This window comes from Camelus dromedarius, chromosome 14, assembly GCF_036321535.1.
Source record: "Camelus dromedarius isolate mCamDro1 chromosome 14, mCamDro1.pat, whole genome shotgun sequence".
Classification (NCBI taxonomy): domain Eukaryota; kingdom Metazoa; phylum Chordata; class Mammalia; order Artiodactyla; family Camelidae; genus Camelus; species Camelus dromedarius.
Window position 1 is genome coordinate 66,373,577 of NC_087449.1, and position 21,630 is coordinate 66,395,206.

Here is a 21,630-nt window from a genome sequence, read left to right on the forward strand (position 1 = left end):
GGGAGCAGGGAGGGAGCCTTAAGAAGGAGAAGCAAGGGCAGAACCCTGCCCAGATCTCTGTGAGCTAGCAGAAGGTGAGGATAGTGCGGCTTGTGCCACACTTTCGAAACGTAGCTAGCTTACGTTATTTATTAGTTAAAAATTTAATTTCATGAATTGGGTAGGGATGTGTCACCAGGGATGCTGAGTAATTAGAAATTAAGGAAGGACTACGGATTTGAATTCCTGAATTGATTCCACCAAAACACATCCAGGTAACAGGAAATTAAGTTTTAACGTGTTTGCATGCCAGCAGATCGCTGCACAAAAATTCGGATGATTAAAAGTCAGAAGAGAGCACCGGGAGATGCGCTGTGCTGCCGCTAAACAGACCGGCTCCCTGCCCTGGAGACCGTCGCGAGACCAGAGCACCTCGACCTCAGCACGCAGCACCAGACAGGAGGGGCGGCTAAGATCGGAGATGGAAGACCTGGGTTTAAGTCTCAGATGTGCAACCAGCGGGGATAAAAAATACCTGCCGTGGCCGAACGGCAGTGGGGGTGAGGCTCAGATGAGGGGGTGCCTGTGAAGGCAGGTGGTCCTGCAGCAAGTCCCACTGCTCAGAACAAGTTCCTGTGGGTGACGGACCCAGACTCTGTCCTCGGAGAGGGAAACAAGTTTGTTCTGACACCCCACTCCTCTGTGGTGACAATCACCTGACCATATCAAAATGATCAATTTCACATTCCTGTCAGTTTCTCAAGCAGGATGCTCTGTCTTGCTTGCCTCTCTCTATCCTGAGCTTAACAGGTCACCTAGCATCTGGGTGCCACACAGAGGCTTTCTAGTATCTAGAAAATGCTAGGTACTTAATCTATGTTTATTGAACTGGAGAGAGCTCTTATGAAGTCCAAGAGAACACTCCCTCAACAAAGGTACAGACGGAGAGCTACAGCATTTAAAGACAGGGACTAACTTCTCCAAGCTGCAGAAGATGGGGCGAGATGCCCTGGAAGGTTCAGAAGTTACAAGGCTAACACAGTCTTGGCGTAGACGTGGGAAAGACAGGTTCTGAGCAAGGAACACCTTATACGGTGTAGACCAGTGGGTGCATGGAGAGTCTGAAGAGAGATGGGGTGATATAATCCATCCGCAGACCAAAGCCACACCATCGTTTACGAAGACCAAAAAATCTGTATTCTATTGAAAAACACAGAGTGGCGATGCGCAGACTCACTCACTGTCTTTCTGCCCCTCAGCTGTTTCATCAGCCGACTCGCTTCCTCCTTATCTATTCATTGCTGTTTTCCAAACTTGATTTGGGCACAATGCATGTTTGGGGCTGGCGATTTTAAATATTTCCCATCGGCTGCACGCAAGATACCTATTTATCTTACGGCTGCAAGCAGAGCTGAAATGATCTGGTATCGCCACGAGGCAGACAGCTATTTCATGCCCTGTTAATTCCTAATGCGGTAACTACAATATCGTTCCTACATTTAAAAGAGGTGTTTTTCTTCTTCTTCTTAATATGTGGCCTAAGTGTCCAAATAAAGAGCATCACTTCTAATGAGGCCAAGTCCAAAAACACAACCTTGCCCGCCGCTGCTGCCATGTTCAAGACGGGCTTCAGGTGTTCCAGCAGTTAGTGGAAAAGTCGAAGCATCTTTTCATTCTCTTAGGCAGCACCAACAGGTCAGCAAAACTAAACTCTCTCTTCACTGCTGAAAATTCCAGTCAGAGGCGATGGCTGGCATTCCCACCGGGCAGATGGTCCAGGCCAGCAGGTACCCATCCACCTGGGAACAGGCACAGCAGGGAAGGATGCCTTTGCTCCTGCTGAGCCGACAGCCTCTGTGCAATGGCCACCCATTGGTTCCAAAGGCAGGATGTCCACGACAAGGCACGCCTTATGATCAGAGCAGGGAGAGCTTCATCCCCAGGGGGCTGAGGGTGGGGAGAAGGGAGAGCATCTGCTCTGCAAAGGGCTGGGAGAGATACCCACATGTCACAGTTCTGGCCACCTACTGCTTTAAATCATGTTAGCTCTTTTTCAGCAGCCTCTGTCTCTGCCCTTCACTAGCTCCCATCCCTGCTCAGGTACTGTCTAGTCCCCATCAGTATCTAGTTCTCAGTGCCTTTGTCATTTCTGAAGACCAAGTCTGCCTTAGGCACCCCTCCTATGTGTTCCACACGGGGCCGGGTAATGCTTCTCTCCCAGCCCCTATGACCGCACATGAGAGTTGCCTGCTTGATTTTTTGGTCCCTGCAAGATCGAGAGTGTTCTTTTTGGCATCAATGCATCCTCAGTACCTCTCGCAAGGCTGGTGGATAGAAAGCACTGAGAGCGGGCTGATGAATGAAGGGCACGTGGTGGACTTCATCTGAAAAACGACAAACCCTGCCTTATGCCCAGGACAGGTGCTCACACTGTAGAACCAGGCAGATCTAGGCTCACTTCCCAGCTCCACACTGATTTGTGGAGGGACATGGGGAAAGAGAAACCCTCTCAAGGCTCCATCTCTACCTGTGAAATGGGCACAACAATGTGTACCTGGCAAGGATGTTCTGAGAAGGATTGGATGAGACAGTGTACATGGTGCATAGGAGATTCGAAAGCCTATGGCTGCTGCTGTGGGAACCCAGCAGCGAAGGTGTCAGGAGGTAGACAGCCTGGATTCTGAGACACCCGGCACTTCCGGGAGAGCCAGCACGCGTGCGGACACAGCAGAAGACAGCCCTGCAAGTTCCTGGGGCCAGAGAAAAGCACCAGAAATTGAAAAGTACTCTGCCAGCTCTGCCCAAAGAACACCTTAGGCAGACTTCACCCCGCTCGTCCCCCCGCGGCTCGGCGATCCCGGAGGCACGGGGAGCTTAAGGTCTGCCTGCCTGCTCTCCCACCCCCAGGGCTCCTCTCCCCATTCCAGGCCCCAGGGAAGCAGGCGTAAATCTACCTGGGGGGCAGGACCCGCTCCAGGCCTGCTGAGATCTCATCTCATGAAATGTTGACACCACAACCACTTTCCTCTTCCTCTCTGCCAACCTTTGTCATCCCTGGAAACCTTATCGAGCTGCCTTCTCCTTGGCTTACAGACAAGACAACTAATCGTGGACCTAACAGCTCATCAGCTTCAAAAGCGGCCGCCCCCTTCCTGTGCCTGGATGAGAAAATCAATGTGTCTTTGAGAAGCTGTGTGTACCAAGGGCCCCAGCCTCCGAGAACAAAAGAAGCCAGACCGCTGAGCAGTCCCACGAACGGGCTGGAAGTCTTCCTGGCCTGAGGGAAGGCTTACAGCAAGTGATATGGTAAACGGCGGATCTTTACATGCCCTTGAACTGAGGAAACCGGAGTGGGCGGCAGAAAATCACAGCCCCAAGACCCTGAGCAGGATGCCCTGCCTCACCCCGCAGTTGGGGCGGCCGCTGGCACGTGCCTGGCATATCGGCACCGAGTCAGTGGGAACCACCTGACTGAATCTGCTGAAGGAGGAAGCAGGGTCCAAACTGGGAAGCCCCCTCCTCCTATGAGATGCAAAACCCCATGGATATCTGCCTTGCAGTTTCCCAGAGGGGAAGGACGACCTGCCCACTGTCGCCTGCATGACCACTGGACTCCCCGCCACTGGTCCCATGTCAGTGACACCCACGATCCGACCCAAGTCTAAGAGCTCAGCTTGCAGCCCATCTCAGCTAGGAGAAGCGTCATTGTTATTAGGTGTTTAGGTCACTCCCGCCCACTCTGAACTCCCAGCGCACGTCTTAAAAGCTCAGGCTTCTGTACATCGCAGCACGGCTAATGACTTTCAGATGTGAATCTGGCCACCTCCTCAGTTTAATGGTGAGTCCGTGGGGCAGAGAACTTGGCTCCTATTTTCTCTGTAGACACCACAGGGCCCTGCACAGAGTAGGGCCACAGTCAACGTTTGCTGATTGGTTCTACGGGACAACTCCCTAGGCTCAGTGCGAGAGGCCACCACACCTCACACCCACGGGAGGCGGAGGGGGCTCACTCTCACAGAACCTGGAAGCACACTCCTTGTGTTGCCGACAAGGCTTCTCTGAGCCCGCCTCCCGTTCCTACTGCCCCAGTGCCACTCATGCCCAGAAAGTTACGGAAACCCCTCACCACCTAAAGCACCCTCCTCCTTGGTGGTCTGAGGGTCCGGGCGGCCCCCGCACACGCATCTACACAGGAGACTGCAAGAGAGCGAGCTGCAAATTACTCCTAACATAAATGTGGCCTAAAAATCACCATAAATCACTCTGACTCCATCCGGTGACATTTCTAATTTATAACACGAGGGGAAAGAATGAACACTGTGGCTTTTTTCCCTGGGCTTTGGCTGCCGCTAAGGGAGGATTCCACCCCGCTGTCACTTACAACCAGAAGTTCCTGATTTACACAGCACTGACATGAAGTGTACCAGAGGCTCGCGGGCACAGGGGCCAAGGGCCGTGGTCTGGGTGTGGCTCCCCACAGACCCTGGCAGTCCTGGTGTGAGTGTCCCCTCCCCTCTCCTCACTTTCGAACCATTCCTCCATTGAGGGAAGTAAGAACAAGCCACACCTCCCTCAGGTCCCTGTAACGATGACTAATCTGTTTGCACAAGCACTAGTCACCATCTGAGAGCTGGGCCCGGAGCAGCACATGCGGGGAATCTGCATTTAATGTCTTGTGTGGTCGCTCACACCGCGCTGTGCAAACACCGAGCACAGGAGAACGCAGGGCACTGGGGTTTTCTCCAGTCTGGGCTTTTCTGTGTTCATCATCATAAAGCATTGTTATTAGGTGTTTAAAAAAAAAAAACGCAAAAGCATAAAACACAAGTTAGCTCTCTCCGGAGGGTAATATAGTAAAAGCCATTGGATGCTATTTTTAACAGCCATAAAAGCACGTGATTAATACAGAAAAAGTCATGATGACAAAGTGCGTCACAAAGCACGTCAGTGTGGAGGGTGAGCCGTTGAACTCGAGTGGGTCCTGGTGATCAATCCTGGCATGTTTGCTAGAGGACCGGACCCCGCACACCAGTGAACTCCAGGAGCCCCCTCTCTGACCAGTCTGAAATACCAGGTGGTCACAGCCAGCTTCTCCGCTCCTGGCCCATGACAGCGGCTGCCAGCAACCAGGGGAAGATCCCTTTCAAGGATCAGCCGGAAAAGCAGACGAGTGGGTGCTCACTGACCCAGAGTCCTCTCTCTACCACTGTGACAGCCGGCTCGGGCCTCAAGCAAGGGGAAGAGGAGAGGGGTGGGGGTGTGTGGGGATGTCTCCGTGGCTGCCCAAGGCTGAGAGCACGTGGCGTCACAGCAAAATAGCCAGGAAGCCAGACTGCACCCCGTCATCCCCCAGGACCCAAGCTGATGTCGGCACCACCTCTAGAGATGCTTCGTGCAGCGCCCACCTCCACCCCAGCCCCACAACACGCCTGGTTATCCTGAGGCTGCAGCATCCAGAGGGAAACGGAAGGGTTTGTCAGGAGAGGGTTCTGGTCGGGGCTCACCAGCCCCGACCACCCCAGGAGGGAGATGCCTTACACAGCTCCCCCTCTCCCCTCGCACCTGCAAACTCTCAAGGCACCAGAGGCTCCCTGTGACAAACACAGTGCATGATTCTGCGGGAACCCTGCCAATCCCAGCTGTACACCAACGACCCCCGAGAAACGGGAGCGCTTTAGTCGGTAGAAAGAAAGAAAAAAAAAGAAAGAAAGAAAGAAAGAAAAACAACAGACAGGGTCTTGGCAACCAATAACACTTTTGACAGAGGCGACTGGCCTCAAATGACTCCAAAAGCAATTGCATCCTCCGCAGCCCGGAAACAACATTTGTGGAACACGAGCGTCTTTTCCGCTCTTTACCTCTACTCCCTGGACCTTCAGTTTCATGTGGTCCTCTCTGGTCGTTTTCCCATCTTTCCTCTTTTTCCAGCAATACCCATCTTTCCTGTATTTCACTTTCTTCCTGTTGTAGAGTATCATTGAGCCATTCTGTGGTCTGGAAACAACAAATGGTTAAGTTACCAAGAGAACCAAGCAGAAGAAAAAAATTTATGAAGAAAGATCGCGTAGCCCAGTAAAAGTCTCTACAGAAAAGCAATATTCCACATTTGCTGGAACATAATTTTTCACCTTTTATTGCAGCTCCCTGGATTAACCGTGTTTTATGGCCAGCCAAAATTTGCTTGTGGATTTGGTACCTAATGAATTAAATGTGTCAATGATAGTCTTAAAAAACATCCCTGTAGTAATATCCACCATCTAATCAGGATATACGACTGGGGGCCTGAGTTCCGCACCGAAAGGTAGGAAAAACAGAAAGGAAAGCAAAAGAGGCAGGGCCGGGGGTGGGGGTGGGGGGTTGTGGCAGGCTGCAGTATCTTATCTCTTGTAGAAAGATTTTCTACACATCTTTTAATCCATCACCCAACACTAGGAAATAAATAAGTTTAACGCAGACACTAGATGACTATGTTAAGAGCAGACCGATGGAGGAACTAGTCGCTGAGGCCAAACGTTCTTGATTCATTGCCTGTGTTTAGACGAGCGCGGGATACGGAGGAGCCGCTGTGGCCCTTCTTCTCCAGCAAGCTGAGGGCCTGATTCCCTCCCACCTGGGCTTCTGCTGTCAGAGGGCTCAGCACCGCCAGGTGAACTTGTTTATTCGGTCCACGACCACCGTACCTTAGGAAAACAGGTGCCTGTTTGCTACATGCTAAAGGTGGGGTGGCGGTCCTTGTGCCGCTTAGCAAAGAACAAGAGAACCTAGACTCTGCCTCAGAGACGCCGAGCGTCAACCGCAGAGCAGGAGGCTCGCGCTCGTCCCGGGAGCTGTGGCGGTCACGCGTTTCGCTCTGGAGAAAACAGGCGGACAAAGAGCTAAGCTCCTCTGGCAGCTGAGGGCGAGCGCTGAGGCGGGCTGCTTCCGGGATCAAGCCGCGGGAGGCGCGCGCGCGCGCGGCCCGGCCTTCAAGCAAGACCTCCCGGGCAGCTCCAGCCCGTGGCCCGGCCCGGCCCGGCCGGCTCCGCGTCGCTGTGCGCCTGAAGGCTCGGCGCAGGAAAGGGAACGGCAAGGGGCCCGCGCCCCGCGAGGCCTGCCCCCGCAGGCTGTGCCAGCGCCCTCCCAGCCCGGCCGAGACAGCGCCTGACCCTGGCAAGGCAGAGCAAGTGGCCCTGCAAGGCCGCCGCAGAGCTGAGGGAGGAGGCAGCCCGCCTTCCCCGCGGCTGGGGCAGGAGCCTCCATCCTGTCCTCTTTCCCTTTGAACTGCGGGCCCTTTCACAACTGGGCACACAATGTCGCTGGCTATTGATGTCTTACTATTCTAGTGTCTGTAGGGGAAAGAAAATCACTCCGGGGTGACAGCAGCTAATTGTAGTCCCCACCCAGCCGGGCTGTGTCATTCAGCAGCAAGGTGGTGACTAAACAGCACTTCCGTTGGAAATTACAGACTTTCAACAGCGCCTCCCAACACTTCATTTTTTGCCGATCACGACGCAATTGGTTTGTGTCAGTGCTGGTTTCCTCCCTGAGTCTGCGTGACTAAAACAATCGGGAAACAGCTCCTGCGCTTGTCACAACCTGTCACCTGCCGGTGTCTGTCTCTCGCACTTACAAGTCCGCGTTGGAAACCTCACCGTGCTCTTCCGTTTCTGAATGGCAGGTAGGCTCGAATACAGGCCCAGCTGTGCCAGCCTCTTTCCACTTCAGCCCCCGGTGCTCGCCCCCGATCTTCAGAGCACTGTGAGCCCTCGCACTTCCTGAAAGATCTACCAGAAGGGCCCCGAAGTCCAAGAGCTGTGCTTAAGCCACTGCCCAAGGAAAAAGCTAAGGAATACATCCGATCAAGCAGACGGGCTCTGGTTGACTCGCCTCCTCCAAACAGGAATGAAGACACAATGGGAGGGTAGCAGGGACCCCCTCGGTCCTAGAAAACTAATCTGTGAAAAGGACCCGATGTTAGCGCAGCCCTGCTTCTCATGAGCTAAGGCAGGAACAGTGATTTGCTCTTTCCCTTTCTAAACAGGATCCACGAACCCCAGCAGTGTCTCCAGGCCGACTGTCCCCAGATTGTATCTGGTGTGACCCAGAGAGAACGGATCCCCCCCAGACACTGTCACGTCCACAGTCAGAATCACAGCTGCACCCACCGAAGGAAACCCGTCTTCCTCTGGTGACCGCCCTCTGCATTCTGGGAGTATGGGACACCCTGTCATCCGACACTTTTAGCAGGACATAATCCCACAGGGACCCGAAGTGTCCAACTTAAATGGCTTTAATACACGGAGTCGTCATTTTAACTTGCAGTGATGAGCAACCTAGTAGTGTTTAATCCAGTACTCTGATTTTCTTGTGACTTGCTCCGCTCTGCATGATTGTGGAAGGCCCCTCTCTCCATGGTCCATGGGTCCTAAGAATGGCCCAGGGAAAGCCAGATGGGCTGCAGAGGGGCCCACGTGCCCCACAGTCGAAGGAAGGGAGGCTGCAGTGCCATCCCAGGATACAACTGAGAGCAAGCAGAGCTGGTGGGAGGGCTCCGAGGAAGGTCGGGGGCGGGAGGGGTGCTGGAGCACTGCCCTGGGAAGAACAAGAGCGGGGTTAGACCCCCAGAGAGGGGGCCAGTCAGAGGAGAGCTTTAGTAAGTGTCACGACAGCACAAAAGGTAGCACCCATCTGAGAAGAGCAAAGAAGTGGGGAGTTGAGGACAGAGGGTGACAGTGACTGCAAGGAGGAGGTACGAAGTCCTGCTGTGTGACAGTGTCACCAACTCCCAGTTAGTGCCGGCGCTGGGAGGAGCGCTCCACATGTAGCCTAAGTCTGCATCATCTCTGTCTGTCTATGCCTGTGTCTACATCGACATCTACATCTCTGTCCACATCTATGAATATTACCTATATACCTCCATCTATGTCTACGTCTACATCTGTATCTATACCTCCATCTGTGTCTACATCTACATCTGTACCTAGGTCTATATCTGCATCTACACCCACGTCTATACCTCCATCTATGTCTACATTTAAATCTATGTCTATGTCTCCCTCCACGTCTGTGTCTGTGTCTACCTCCACGTCTGTGTCTATGTCTACCTCTACGTCTTGGTCTACATCTCCATGTTCGTCTGGGTCTCATCTATGTCTCTATCTCCATCTATGTCTATGTCTGCATCTACACCTATGTCTGTATCTTTATCTACATCTACCTCGACATCTCTATCTCTATCTGTCTCTGTCTATCCTCTAAATCTTTTCATCCCCATGGCAACCCCAGGAGGTAGGTATTATTACCATCCCCAACATAAAGACAAGGCAATCAAGACTTTTGAGCCAGAAAGTGAGCAGAGTTCAGCCTGACTCCTGACTTCAGAGCCTCCTCCAAGGCACAGGCTGCGGGGCCAGTTCGGGTTTGAATCTCACTTCTGCTCTACTGGCTGAGTGGACTTTGACTCCCTGAAAGCACCCCTCACTCAGTGGACGGGGATTTGGTGGGTGGATTCCTAGCTTCCTTATGTCCTAGTCCAGCTGGGATAGCACTGAGGCCATCCCAGACCGCCTTGCCCCGTGGTTAGGATAACTGGGTGCTTTAGACGGTCTCCCGGAGCAGAAGGTGCAGGTGCCCACAGTGGTGACTTGCTGGGGGAAAGTACCCTTTATTTGTACTCCTCCCTTTCCTCTCTTGCTTTCATACTCCCCTGCTGGTGTCTCCTGGGACCACTTCTCAAATAAACTTCTTGTACTAAAATCCTCATCTCAGGCTCTCCTTCTGAGAGAAGCCAGGCTAAGGCTGACGGTCTAAGGAGCCTCAGGAAAACAATCTGAGACCTCCACTGCAGCAGTGAGAGGACCTTCGAGGAAAGAAGGTGAACAACCAGGGGCTTCATTCTACCCAGGGAAGTTTCTAGCCAAGACATCTTTTCATCTAAGAAACTAATAGCTAGCAAAACCAGTAACGCCCAGTGCAATGTGGTAAAAAAAGATCATGGATCAGTGGAAAATAGTGCTGCAAATTATAAAAGTAAAGAAACAGGTACAAAATTAAAACACATAATGAATAAAATATATATCCTTATATAATAGCTTATATGTGTGTGTGTGTCATATACACACACCCACATGTGCGCGCACACACACACACAAAACAGACAGAAGGAATGATGGAAGACTTCACTCACTATAGAGAAAAAGAAAATTAAATACCTAGGCATAAATTTAAGAAGAAATTCCCAAAACCTAAGGAGAAAAATATCTAAAAGACACAGAAGTAGATTTCAATAAATGAAAAAGCATAACATGGTCTTGGTCAGGAAGAGTTAGGATCATAAAAACGTCAATCTTCCCAAAGCTAATTTATCAATGTAATGTAATGGCAACAAGAATCCCAACAGAATATTTTTTCTGCCTAGAAAAATTTATTATAAAATTTATTGAGAGGGATACAAACACCAAGGATAGCCAGAAAAACTCCAATAAAGAGGACCAAGTTGTAGAAGCTAGCCCTACCAGCTATCAACACGTTCTATAAGGTCTCTGTAGTTTTAAAGTATGGAACTGTCACACAGATAGCCCATGGAACAGAATAGGAAATCCAGAAATAGTCCCAATACAATAAAGGAGGTATCTCAAGTCAGTAGGGGACTGACTTTTCAATAAATGATTTTGGCCTGTGGAACAGGGACAAAACTGAATCTATCCTTCACGTCTTATAGAAGCATAAATTCCAAATGGACCAGAGATTTAAATGCAATAAATAAAATCATACATTACTCTGGAAGAAAATGCATATGAATTTCTCTAACCGGAAAGTGGAGAAAACTTTCCTAAACATGATCAAAAATCTAGCACCAGTGTGTGAAAGACAGGTACATCTGATTACATAAAAATAAAACTGCCAGACTGTTTTCCAAAATGGTTGCACGATTTTACATTCCCACTAGAAATATCTGAGGTTTGCAACGTTTCCACATCCTCCCCAACATTTGGCATTGTCTATCTCTTGGATTATTGCCATCCTAGTGGGTGTGTGGTAGGGTTTTAATTTGCATTTCCCTAATGACTAATGATGTTGAGCATCTTTTCATGTCCTTATTAGCAATTCATGTAATTTCTTTGGTGAAATGTCTATTTGAATCTTTTGCCCATTTTTAATTTAGTTGTTTGTCTTCTTCTTTTTGAGTTGTAAGAGTTATTTACATAAAATCTGGTTACAAGTTCTTTATCAGATACACGATTTGCAAATATTTTCTCTCAGTCCTCGACTTTTCTTTTTATTAATTGTTTCTTTTAAAGAGCAACAGGTTTCAATTTTAGTAAAGTTCAATTTCTCAATTTTTTTCTTTCGTGAATCATGCCTTTAGTGTCATTATCTAAGAATTTTTTGCCTAACCCAAGGTTGCAAAAATCTGCTCTTGCATTTTTTTCTAAGAAAACAATATTGACAATATTAATGATATTGAATCTTCCAATTGCTTCTGATCACAGAACATGGAATGTCTCTCCACTTATGTAAATTTTTAATTTCTCTCAGTAAGACTTTGTAGTACTGGTTTTACACTTTGTAAATTAAATTTATCTAAGTACTTTATTCTTTTTGGTGCTTTTGTGAATGAAACTGCTTTCTTAATTTCATTTTTGGATTGTTCATTTCCACTATATAGAAATAAATTGATTTTTGTATATTGATCTTGTATCCTATGCCCTTGCTAAATTCATTTATGAGTTCTAGTAAATTTTTTTGCAGGTTCTTTAGGACTTCTACATATATAATCAAATCACTTGTGAATAAATATTGTTTTACTTCTTTGTTTCTATTCTAGACACTTTTCATTTCTTTTTCTTGCCTTATTGCACTGGCTAGAACCTCCAATACAATGTTGAATAGAAGTGGTAAGAATAAACATCCTTATCTTGTTCTTCATGTTGGGGGAAAACATTTAGTTTCACCATTAAGTATGAGGTGAACTGTATCAAAGACTTAAACATCATGTGTTTAAAAGGAACCAACTTGAAGAAGTTCCCACTAACCAAAGACGGGACAATTTGAACATCAATAAGAATAGTAACTGCAGTGGTTTAAAACACTAAATATGTTTAAATCCATATGTTCATAAATAATCATAAAGCACACAAACAAAAAACTAATTGATTATTGTTGGAGGATGCTAGTGACCCAATGCATTATTTTGAAAATGAAAGAAAGAAAGAAACAAACAAACAAACAAACAGGGTGGGAGGAAGAATCAGGCATTGATGCTACATCCCTGTACAAACTAGTCCTTTGAGTTAACAAACAACAAAAGAAAGGACTTTCTCTGTAAAAGTATTCCAGCCAATAAAGGAAATGAGAGAATTAAAATATCACCATTTTGAAACCCCTAATGAATTAATGGATTATTAACAGTGGCTGATATCACAGAAGAGAAAAAACCAGATAGTATGTGTCCCTGGTGGAAGGACATTTTGCTGGAACCAAACAAGGGAGCCTGAAGTCATTCAGACCACTTGCTCTAACTGCCACTTTATACGATGCGCACAGGCGGAAGAACGCAGTACGAGGGACACCACGAGGACACAGACCGCAAAATTCAGACTGCAGGAAACTCTGCAGGACCAGTGACCTGGATTCTTCAACAAATTCAATGAGAAGGACAGAATAGAGTGGGAACAGTGGGAATACATAGATTAAAAGAGACAAAGATTTCTATCAACCCGTCACAACGTGTAAACCTTACTTGGATATTGGGTCAAACGAAGCATAAAAAAATATATATGTGGCATTTGTGAAACAATTGGAGTTTTGAACAGTGATTGGATATTTAATGATGTTTATAATTATTAATTTTTAAGATACTTGTAGTGCAGAAGTATTTTTTAAAAGTGATCATATACATATATATAGAAAGAGAGAGATTGAGTTAAATGCATATATAAGATATATGCTGAAACATTCACCAATGAAATTATATAGTCTAAGGTGTACTTCAAAATAATGTGTGTAATAAAGTGTGTGTGTGTGGATATAAGACTGGCTGCCAACTGGCCACAGCTGAAAGTGAAGGGTGAGTATGTGGAGTTCCTTATACTAGCCGTTCTACATTTGTTAGTATTTGAAATTTTCCATAAGAAGCAGTTTTTAAACAGAAGATGAGATGGGATTTGGGGTGAGCTCTTGGTTACATCTTCAATCTGGGCTCAGCTCCTTATGAGCTGTGTGACCTTCAACAAACTGCCTGATCTCTCCGAGGCGGTAGACAATGTCTGCAAGGTGCCCAGCACGCTGCCTGCCATGTAATACATGTTCTCATGAGAATAATAAACTTGGCCCCCTTTTGTTGGGTTCCCTGTGGGAAACAATGATGGAAGCTCTTGGGAAGTAATGAAATGGCATATTGTCGGATGTAACTGCAAAACCCACCCATGGGACAGCCCACCCCCAAACCCTTGGGCTCACGCATACACATCCACCACTTCAGGGAGAGATGTATTTTTCAAATTAGGTAGATAGAGGACGATTAATAATGGAAAATCAGAGGAGTGATGTGTTGAGAGGTTTTGTGTGTGGATATTAAATAGGAATTTACAGCACCACTGGGGGTTGCATCCATGCATCCAAGACTAGGTTAATCCTACAAAAGAAATGATCTGGATACTCTTTCCAGGGCCTGAGTCTAACTTTAGATCAGTGTACCCCAAACAGCTCAGGTTCATGGTCCTTCCTCCTAGAACCCCTACTTTCCCTGTCACTAACCAATCACTTCCAGGACCTTGACAACCACCTCAAATTCCATGCAGACAACTGAGATCCCGCCCACCACTCCAGCAGTCCCTGGACTTCCTCAGGTGCTAGTCTGTTGTCTGTCTGTCATCAGTCCATCCTTCTGTCCTGGTCTAGACGCAGTGGGCTTTGTGCAGTAAATTCTGTCCTGGTGGACCAGCTATTGGTCCACTGAGTTCATAAGATCTGTTCCTTGTAGCTTCCCTTGGAGAACAGTGATGTCCTCGTTTCTAATAGGACTTCATGAACAATGTCTGGGAGGCTTCTAAACAGGGAACATCTCCAAAGAATTTCCCTTTTTCCAGCTGGAACCCAAGCCCTAGGCAAGCTCCTCTCTTTCCTTCCCTCCCACCATGGGTCATGGAAGGGCCCAGGGAGAGGAAAATGCTGTTCCTGCAGTTCCAGTGGCCTTCAAGCCCTGACCCCAAATGTGAAACAGGCCCCGATGACAAGGCACAAACCGCAGTGTCCTGGAGCTGTGGGTGCTGCTCCTGAGGCAGCGCTAAATCTCCGTTCCAGTGGGCAGCTGGGAAATGAGAAGTGCCACCCTTAATTGCAGCTCACATATTTATGTACCCACACCTTTCTCTCTGATCTCTCCAGCACGAAACGACCTGATTTAGATGCACCATTACAAGTACACAGCCTGGTTCAAAATGTCAACAATGAGCATGGCAACAATTACTATGACAACAACAAGAGGCCCCGTTTATCCAGCATTTACGGCGGCGCGGCAGACACAGGGGAGGGCCCTTTACACACTTGTCTCACCCTCACCCCACAGCATTGTCAGCGGGTGGGTACTGGATCCTCATTTTACAGAGAAGAAGGTCCGAGGCACAGAGAAGGGAATTCACTTTCCCAACGTCACACAGCTGCAAGCCACTCACTGCACCCCTTCCTGGTGCCTTGCTAGAAATCCCCGGCACATCCTGGGGACCCTTCACCTCTCACTAGCAACAGCCCAGGGCACTTTCAGAGCCCACGGGAACTGTTCATGTGGCAGAACGCTTCATATAAAGGAAGGATCACTGGAGCCTGATTTAAAGTGTTCTGATAGTTCTTCCCTTTGTTGCAAGGGGAGGAAAGAAATCTGGGGAAGGAATGTCTCCCCTGCTTATCTCCCTCACACACAAACCCGGCAAGAGTGGTAATTGATGGCTAGAGCACAGCAAGGTTGTTGGGACGCCAAACAGAGCCCCGCGACGCCCTGGCGACAGCCCAGATCTCGTGGGAAGGGGCTGGTTTATTAACTAGCCACCTGGTGTTTTCTTCTGCCTTGTTTAGAGGGTCTCCATGATTTGGGGGACAAGGAGCAAGGAAGTGGGTGGGGAGCACTCCGTGTCCTCCCCTCTCCTCTGCCACCCGGGTCTGGCCACTCTGGGCTATTTATGGAATAATCGGGAAGTAAGGGCTGTCAGGCTGGGCCCGGGCTGCAATCTGCCAGATATGAAAACCAATTGCTTTTCATAATAAATTCCAGCTGGAGCCACAGGAATCATAAGGATGAGGAGAAGGTAACACCAATTTGCTTTATTTGATTAGCTCCGTCTTGGGCGGTCCAACCCTGGCTTCTTTTCATCAGAATAAGGGCAAATTGAAAATCATAAAAGAGCCTTTCTTATCTAGGAACAAACGACTGGGGAGATTCATATGCCTAAAAGCCCCCGCGAGCCAAGCGGCGCGGGCCTGCCCGAGCTGTCTGCGGTGAGTAGGTCCCCAGGAAGCCCTCCCTGGAGCTCAGCGTGAGGACCCCCCGGCACCCACTGTCGCCTTCCCGACTCAACGCAGAGACGGCACCAGCCCATCCACGGCGAGGGCAGGTGTGGTCAGCCTTGTGCAGGCCTCCCCAGCCACTGCCCACTGCCCCGCAAGGGGACCCCACGGCGGGCAGCCCCCAGACCCTCGTCTCCACGGCCAGCGTGTCTTGCTGGAGGACTGAAAGCTCAGGCTTCCAGAACTCGGAGGCAGAAGCCAGTGTGTCTTTCCCAAGGATGATGACATGCAGGCTAGAACCGCCGTGCTGGTCATTTAAACTGTGGCCGGAGGTCACTGAAAAGAAAAGGCTGCCTGGCTGAGGGGACGGTCAGGACCAGGAATTACCCCTCCGGGACTCATTCATGGCTCCCGTACTAGAGCTCCCAGGGCACTCAGCTTGAAGTTCTATTATGACATTCAGTGATTTATTCAATTAATATTTATTGAGTAGCTATTATGGGCCAGGCATTCATGTAAGGCCACGCTAGGTGCTGGCGGGAGCAGAGGGGTACAAAGCCCTGTCTTTGTAAAGCTCAGGGAGGAAGAGCTTGGAACTAGAGGAGGGACAGGAAACCCTCGGCGCTGCAGGAGCCCACGCTCTGGGGGGAGAGATGGGAGTCCTAGAACGGCTGGCGGTGACATGGTGACAGGCGGTGACATGGTGACAGACACCTCTCCCAGGATGGAGCATCAGAACCGAAGCCTGGATGGAGGCAGGGCCACAACTGGGAAGGCTCCCCAGGAAAGAGCTTTCTGGAGAGACAGCAGCAAAGCCAAGGTCGGGACCTGAGAAACACGCCTGGGGTGTAGCTGGAGGGCAGACAGCAAGTGTGGGGGCGTGATGCAGGCAGAAGATGAGGCCAGAGATCTGGGCAGGCCTGCTTAGGGGTCTCGGGTGAGGATGGATTCTGTTCTAAGCGGGAGAAAGGCACAGGGGAAGCAGGTAACGACTGTGTTAACCACAGTGGAGAAGTGAGGAGTCTGGATTTTAATGCAGGGGTGACAACAAAACACAAGACGCCATGAACGGACTCTAGATATAATGCTGGTAAACGCAGGAAGGAAAAGCACAGGGTATCCTAAGCAGGTCTCGTCTAAGCTGGGGCAGGCGCTTGTGCCCCCTCCCCTTAGAATTCTGAGCTTCCCCCTCACGGGGTTGGAAAGCCACTGAAGGTGTTAAAGCAGAGAAGTGGGGTGATCATTTAGATCTGGCCGGTCTGCCTCACCCAGACTGCCTTATCCTTGTGCCTCTACCCCTGTCATAAAAGACTTGTAAACAGCAAACACTCCATAAACACTCACCAAGTGAGGGAAGTAATCAAGCAACTCTGTGGCTGGAACAAAGGAAATCCTCTTACTTTTCTTGAAAGCCAAACAGACAGAAAGCATCACTTACATTTAAAGTGTTTGGTCAATGAGGAAGCATAGAAAAAAGGTGAGTGAGAATAAAGGACATCACCTGTCTTTGGACCCAACAATATTGGGAAGAAAGCAGACCTTCCATTCCTGCTGCTGGCTGCAGCCCGGGTTCAGGAGCCTGAGCCCAGAGGAGCCAGAAGGACATCGCTCAAATGTCACTGAGCGTCTGGGTGACGTTCAACCCCACCGACATCTCATTTGGCCCTAAATAGAGCCCAGCACTTCCGTAGACCCTCACTGTCATATTCCAACACCGATATTTTATTAATAATCCAATGTAAATCTGAGGGAAAATTAATGTGTCACCTCCTAGCAGGAAGGACTGAACATCTCAATGTGATGGTCTGTTAGAGTTGTCATTTATCATTAGCATGCGATTCAAGGCAAGCTTCCCACATTCTGGTGGGAGCTTTCAAGACAATGAATCTCTGGGAATTAGCTTCTGGTCCAATTATTCCTGTTCCCCCACCCCCCACCTACCTCAGAGATAAATTCTGTCTCGGTGGGAGGAAAAAACAAGAAGAGGGAAAGGGGGAGGACGGAGTTCACTATTCTCCTTCTTGGCTGAAATCAATTTTTCTCAAGGAGACAAGGCAATATTCATTTTGTGAGAAGGGAATACAGCTATACGCTAAAGGCCAATAAATGGAGCCGTTCTGATGAAAACTTCCTCAAATCAAATGTAGGGGAACCTCTTAATGCGCTTTGTTCTTCTTTTCCATAATCCGTAACTATTAAGAGAAAGATGGGCAGAGAGGAGATACTGCCAAGGGGGAGCTGTGTAGACAGCAGGCAGGACCACCTTCCAGGACGACCCCGAGAGGTCACTGCAAACATTGGTCTCTCCATCCCATCCGCTCAGCACATCCTCCCTGCAGCTCCCTCCCCGCCAGGCGCCGCTGTGGGCTCCGGGGATGCAGCTCCTACAGGCAGGCACGTCGTGGCCCTTGGGGAGCTTAACGTCTAGCGAGGAAGTTTGTCAATAAAGAAACTAATAACAGATAAGTGCTATCAAGAAAATAAGCCAAGGTAGGAATTCTGTGCATTAAAATGGAACTGTTTTGTCTAGTAACTTTTTTTTTTCTAAATCTTCAGTGAAAAACAGAAAAAGGGCAGTCTGGAGTAAATCCTGCTTCTGGTTCCAAAGCAAACAGGAGAGTCAAGATGAACAGTGGCCCCAGGGGCAGCTGCCTGTCCCTCCTGGCCGATGGGAACTGGCCTCGAGTACCTGGGAAGCCCAGGACGAGCCCTGCCCAGGTTCACCCCGCTGTCCACATAGACACAGCCAGGCCCGTGGGGGTCCGGGGGGCCTTCCACCACCGATGGAGCTCGGGGAGACCACCCTGCTGTGCAGAGGGCTGCAGGGCTCTGGGTCGGGGGCGGAGCACTGCAGCCCTGCTCCCTCTGCCGGGACCACCACCGTGCGGGAGGTGTCTCCCCTCGGTGCTGGACCCCACCACGTCCTCCGACGGCACCCAGTGCATCCCGCATCATGACACTTGGCCACTGAGCCGCCCCTGCTCCCGTAGCCTCGTGAGGGTGGGGACTCCGCTTGTTTTTTGGCACCAAAGGGATTTTCTCCTTCAACCCGCACCACCTCTTGAGATAGCTGCTGTTGGCTCCCATTTCACAGGGTGGGAAATGCATCTCAGAGGTGACAGGCGACTCAGAGTCACAGGGCTGCTGGGTGGAGCCTGAACTCAGCTCCCTGGCTGTCTGATGGGGAGGGGAGGGGAGGGATCCCTGCCTCCCCCACCCCCATCTCATGACTTCGGAGTCACACAGGCTTCCATTGAAAATCTCACAGCACGTGTGCCGTAGCCGAGTACCTGGAGAGCGCTGGGCCCCTCCCCGCCCGACGCACACCCCACCCAGCCAGCTTGTCCACCTCCTTCCTCTTCCTCCTTCTCCCGACATGGCCTAGGCGGCTTTTGGCTACTTCCTGACTTCAAACCACCATCACAGGGCAAAGACGTTGCCTAGGCAGAATCCTGAGGGCTCTGAGCTGAGACCACTTGCCCAGCCCACCACGAGAGGCATCCACAGGCATTCTTATTTGAGGTGCAGACTAAGGACTCCCCAAGTCGGGGGCCCCCCTTGCCATGTGAACAAATCTGCCTCCTTTTGCACACAAGTGCCTGGGGACATAGTGACGGCTCCTGTTCTGCCTGCCAGGTCCCGGGCACACAGAGGTCCCTCCTGCTCTGGCTGCTGAAGGCTCCCACCAGCGGTGGGTGTGGAGCCGAGCTGTTCTGAGCTGGGGAGGGGGATGGACCCTCCAGAAGGAAACATGCTGTCTGCCCACAGTGGGACAGGCTTAACGGCCTAGGCCCTCAGCTCTTAGGGAAGCCAGGGCACCGGTTCCCTGTGCCCAACTGGCACGGTGCCCAGGGGCTGCGGGTTGTGTCCCTTCACCTGAGCCGAGAAATGATGCTTTCCCCCCAATCTCTCGGGCTTGGGATCCTGGCAGGAAAGCCTGAGTGATCACCTCCACGGCCAGGACTTGCAGCCATCCCCTCCGACTTGACCTGAACAATGATTTTCTCCCAACAGAAGACTGCAAACCCCAGCAAACACTGCTGGGATTCTTAACAGGATCAGAGAAATGACCTTTGGTGCAGATGGAGGGGTGAAGAGGCAGAGAGATGCAGAGGGATGTTCCAGATGGCAGGAGACGGGCAGAGGAGGAGTTTTACACGAGGAACGGCCGGCCTGGGGAGGGCGGTGGGGAAGCAGGGCAGCCTGGAGGAGGAGGCAGCCAGCAGGGCAGGCTGGGGGCGCTGAGGGGCCTTGGGAGCCTCGGGGCCAGAGAAACAGGGCAGAGAGCGCAGGGCCAGAGCTGAGAGCTGCCAGTCCCATCAAAGTCTTTTCTCTTCCCCCCAACTCCACATCCCCTGACTCCAACCTTCATTCCTGCTTCCTGGAAGGTCCCTTTCATTGCCAAGGGCTTGTTTACTTTTCCAGGAGAGTTTTGCAACCAAAGCCCAAAAGTATAGCTGTGAATCATTAAGCTGCTGCCTCAAACCCAGAGCTTTGGAGCCACGAGAGGACCAGGCGATGCTGTCCCTTGGCAGGGGGTGGGGGCCTGGAACCCTCCTTTTTTGGTTCATAGCAGCAGCTCCAGAATCTTCCACCTCGGCCCCCTTGACCTGACCCAGGGACCATGTCTCCCACTGACACTGCCACTTGGTCCCCGAAGTTAAAGGACCCCTGGAAATTTTCACAAGGGTCTCAAAGTGCCATTCTTTGGGCTCAAACCAGACTTTCAAGACCCTCAAAGAAAACCTCTGGATGAGAGTAAGAAAAGAGCCCAGGCCCTGCGTCTTTGTCAATATTTCTCCTGGGACTTCTGGGTCTGTTTGCTTCCTCTTACCCACCTGGCTTCCAATTTTCTCTGATGAACATATACTATTTTATAAGAGGAAAGGGGAAGTTCTCTGCCATGGAAAAGCTGGATTCTCAGGGATGTGGAAGCTGATTCCCTGCCATCTGTACATGAGGTTTGCTCCCCTCCAGACCCAGCCCCCCACTCCTCCTCCTTACCCAGCCCCCTACTCTGGTCCTCGCTCAGGGCTTGACAGACTGGCTCACCCTTCGTCACTTGAGGGTGTCACATGTCTAGTTCCTTGAGAACAGGGGCCAATGTCTTACAAGTCTCTGCAGACTTGCAAAAAAGTACTCCCGTGCGAGTGTGAGGCCTTCAGGTGGTGATGGCGGCACGGACAGGGAGGTGACATTTTGATAGGACTGCTCAGAAAACCGCCCCAAGCGCCCGACCCCCAGCCCGCATCTCCTGCCTCTGATCGGTCTTCCTTCTCCCCTAGACCCACGAGCTGCCTCACTCCCTCCTCCTGGACACTGAGAGCCCTGACATCATCTGCTCCAGGGTACAGTCCCCACAATCGGGGACACACTCAGGGACACACCTGGGGACACATGTCCCGACTCACACACTCTCAGTGCCACTGGGAACACAGCATTCCTTAGCCCGGCGCCCTAAGCCTTCCACCAGCTGGGCTCAGCCCACTCTGCCACCATTTTCCACATGGCCTTAAGTCCCAGTGACCCACTGGGTCACCAGCATAACCCATTCCCTCAGGCCTCCATATCTCTGTGCAGTGTGTCGCCTTAACCCAAAGTCCCTTTCTTCCTCCTCTGGCCAAAATCCAAAATCCTGTTTGGCTCTTCGGGGTCTGTTTCCTCCCTTCCCTTCACCAGCATGGGGTTAAATATGGCTCCTCAACCCTCCCATAGGGTCTGGGCCCTCCCTGCACAGGCCCTTGTTTTATTCCAGCTAGTTCCACATGTCTGCCTCCCCAGGAGGCTGGGAAACCTTGGGTGAATGCCATATCCTTTTGGGGGGGGTCTTCTATAGACCTCAGTGATATCTTAACTATGGAAGTTCTCCAAAATATCTCCAATAGGTTCCTGACTGGGGCTGGGAGCAGAGGTGATCTGTAAGGACCCCCTCAAACCCCGACGGGAGGCAGTGTCTACCGAGCACTGAGTGAGTGTTGGGAACCGTGTGATGTACGTGCACCCCTTTGATTCAGGCGAAGACCCTGTGTGGCAGGTAATACTGTCACCCGTCTTCACAGACAGAGGCACCGAGGCTCATGGAGGTCAGTCTGCCCAAGTCCACATGACAGTTGCAGGTGACACCAGGGCCCCGTACTCTGGGGATCCCACTCCAGGCATACGTTTTGACCA

General features: G+C 50.5%; 1 protein-coding gene across 14 annotated transcripts in view; it reads right to left on the reverse strand.

The window, feature by feature from the left end:
- Window positions 1-21,630, reverse strand: part of CAMTA1 (calmodulin binding transcription activator 1) — an 829,301-nt gene that overhangs the window by 427,759 nt on the left and 379,912 nt on the right. For all 14 annotated transcript variants that reach the window (XM_064494103.1, XM_064494108.1, XM_064494102.1 and 11 more), the window contains one exon: window positions 5,838-5,973. In XM_064494103.1, the coding sequence (XP_064350173.1) occupies window positions 5,838-5,973 (136 nt within the window). The remainder of the gene's footprint in view (window positions 1-5,837; window positions 5,974-21,630) is intronic.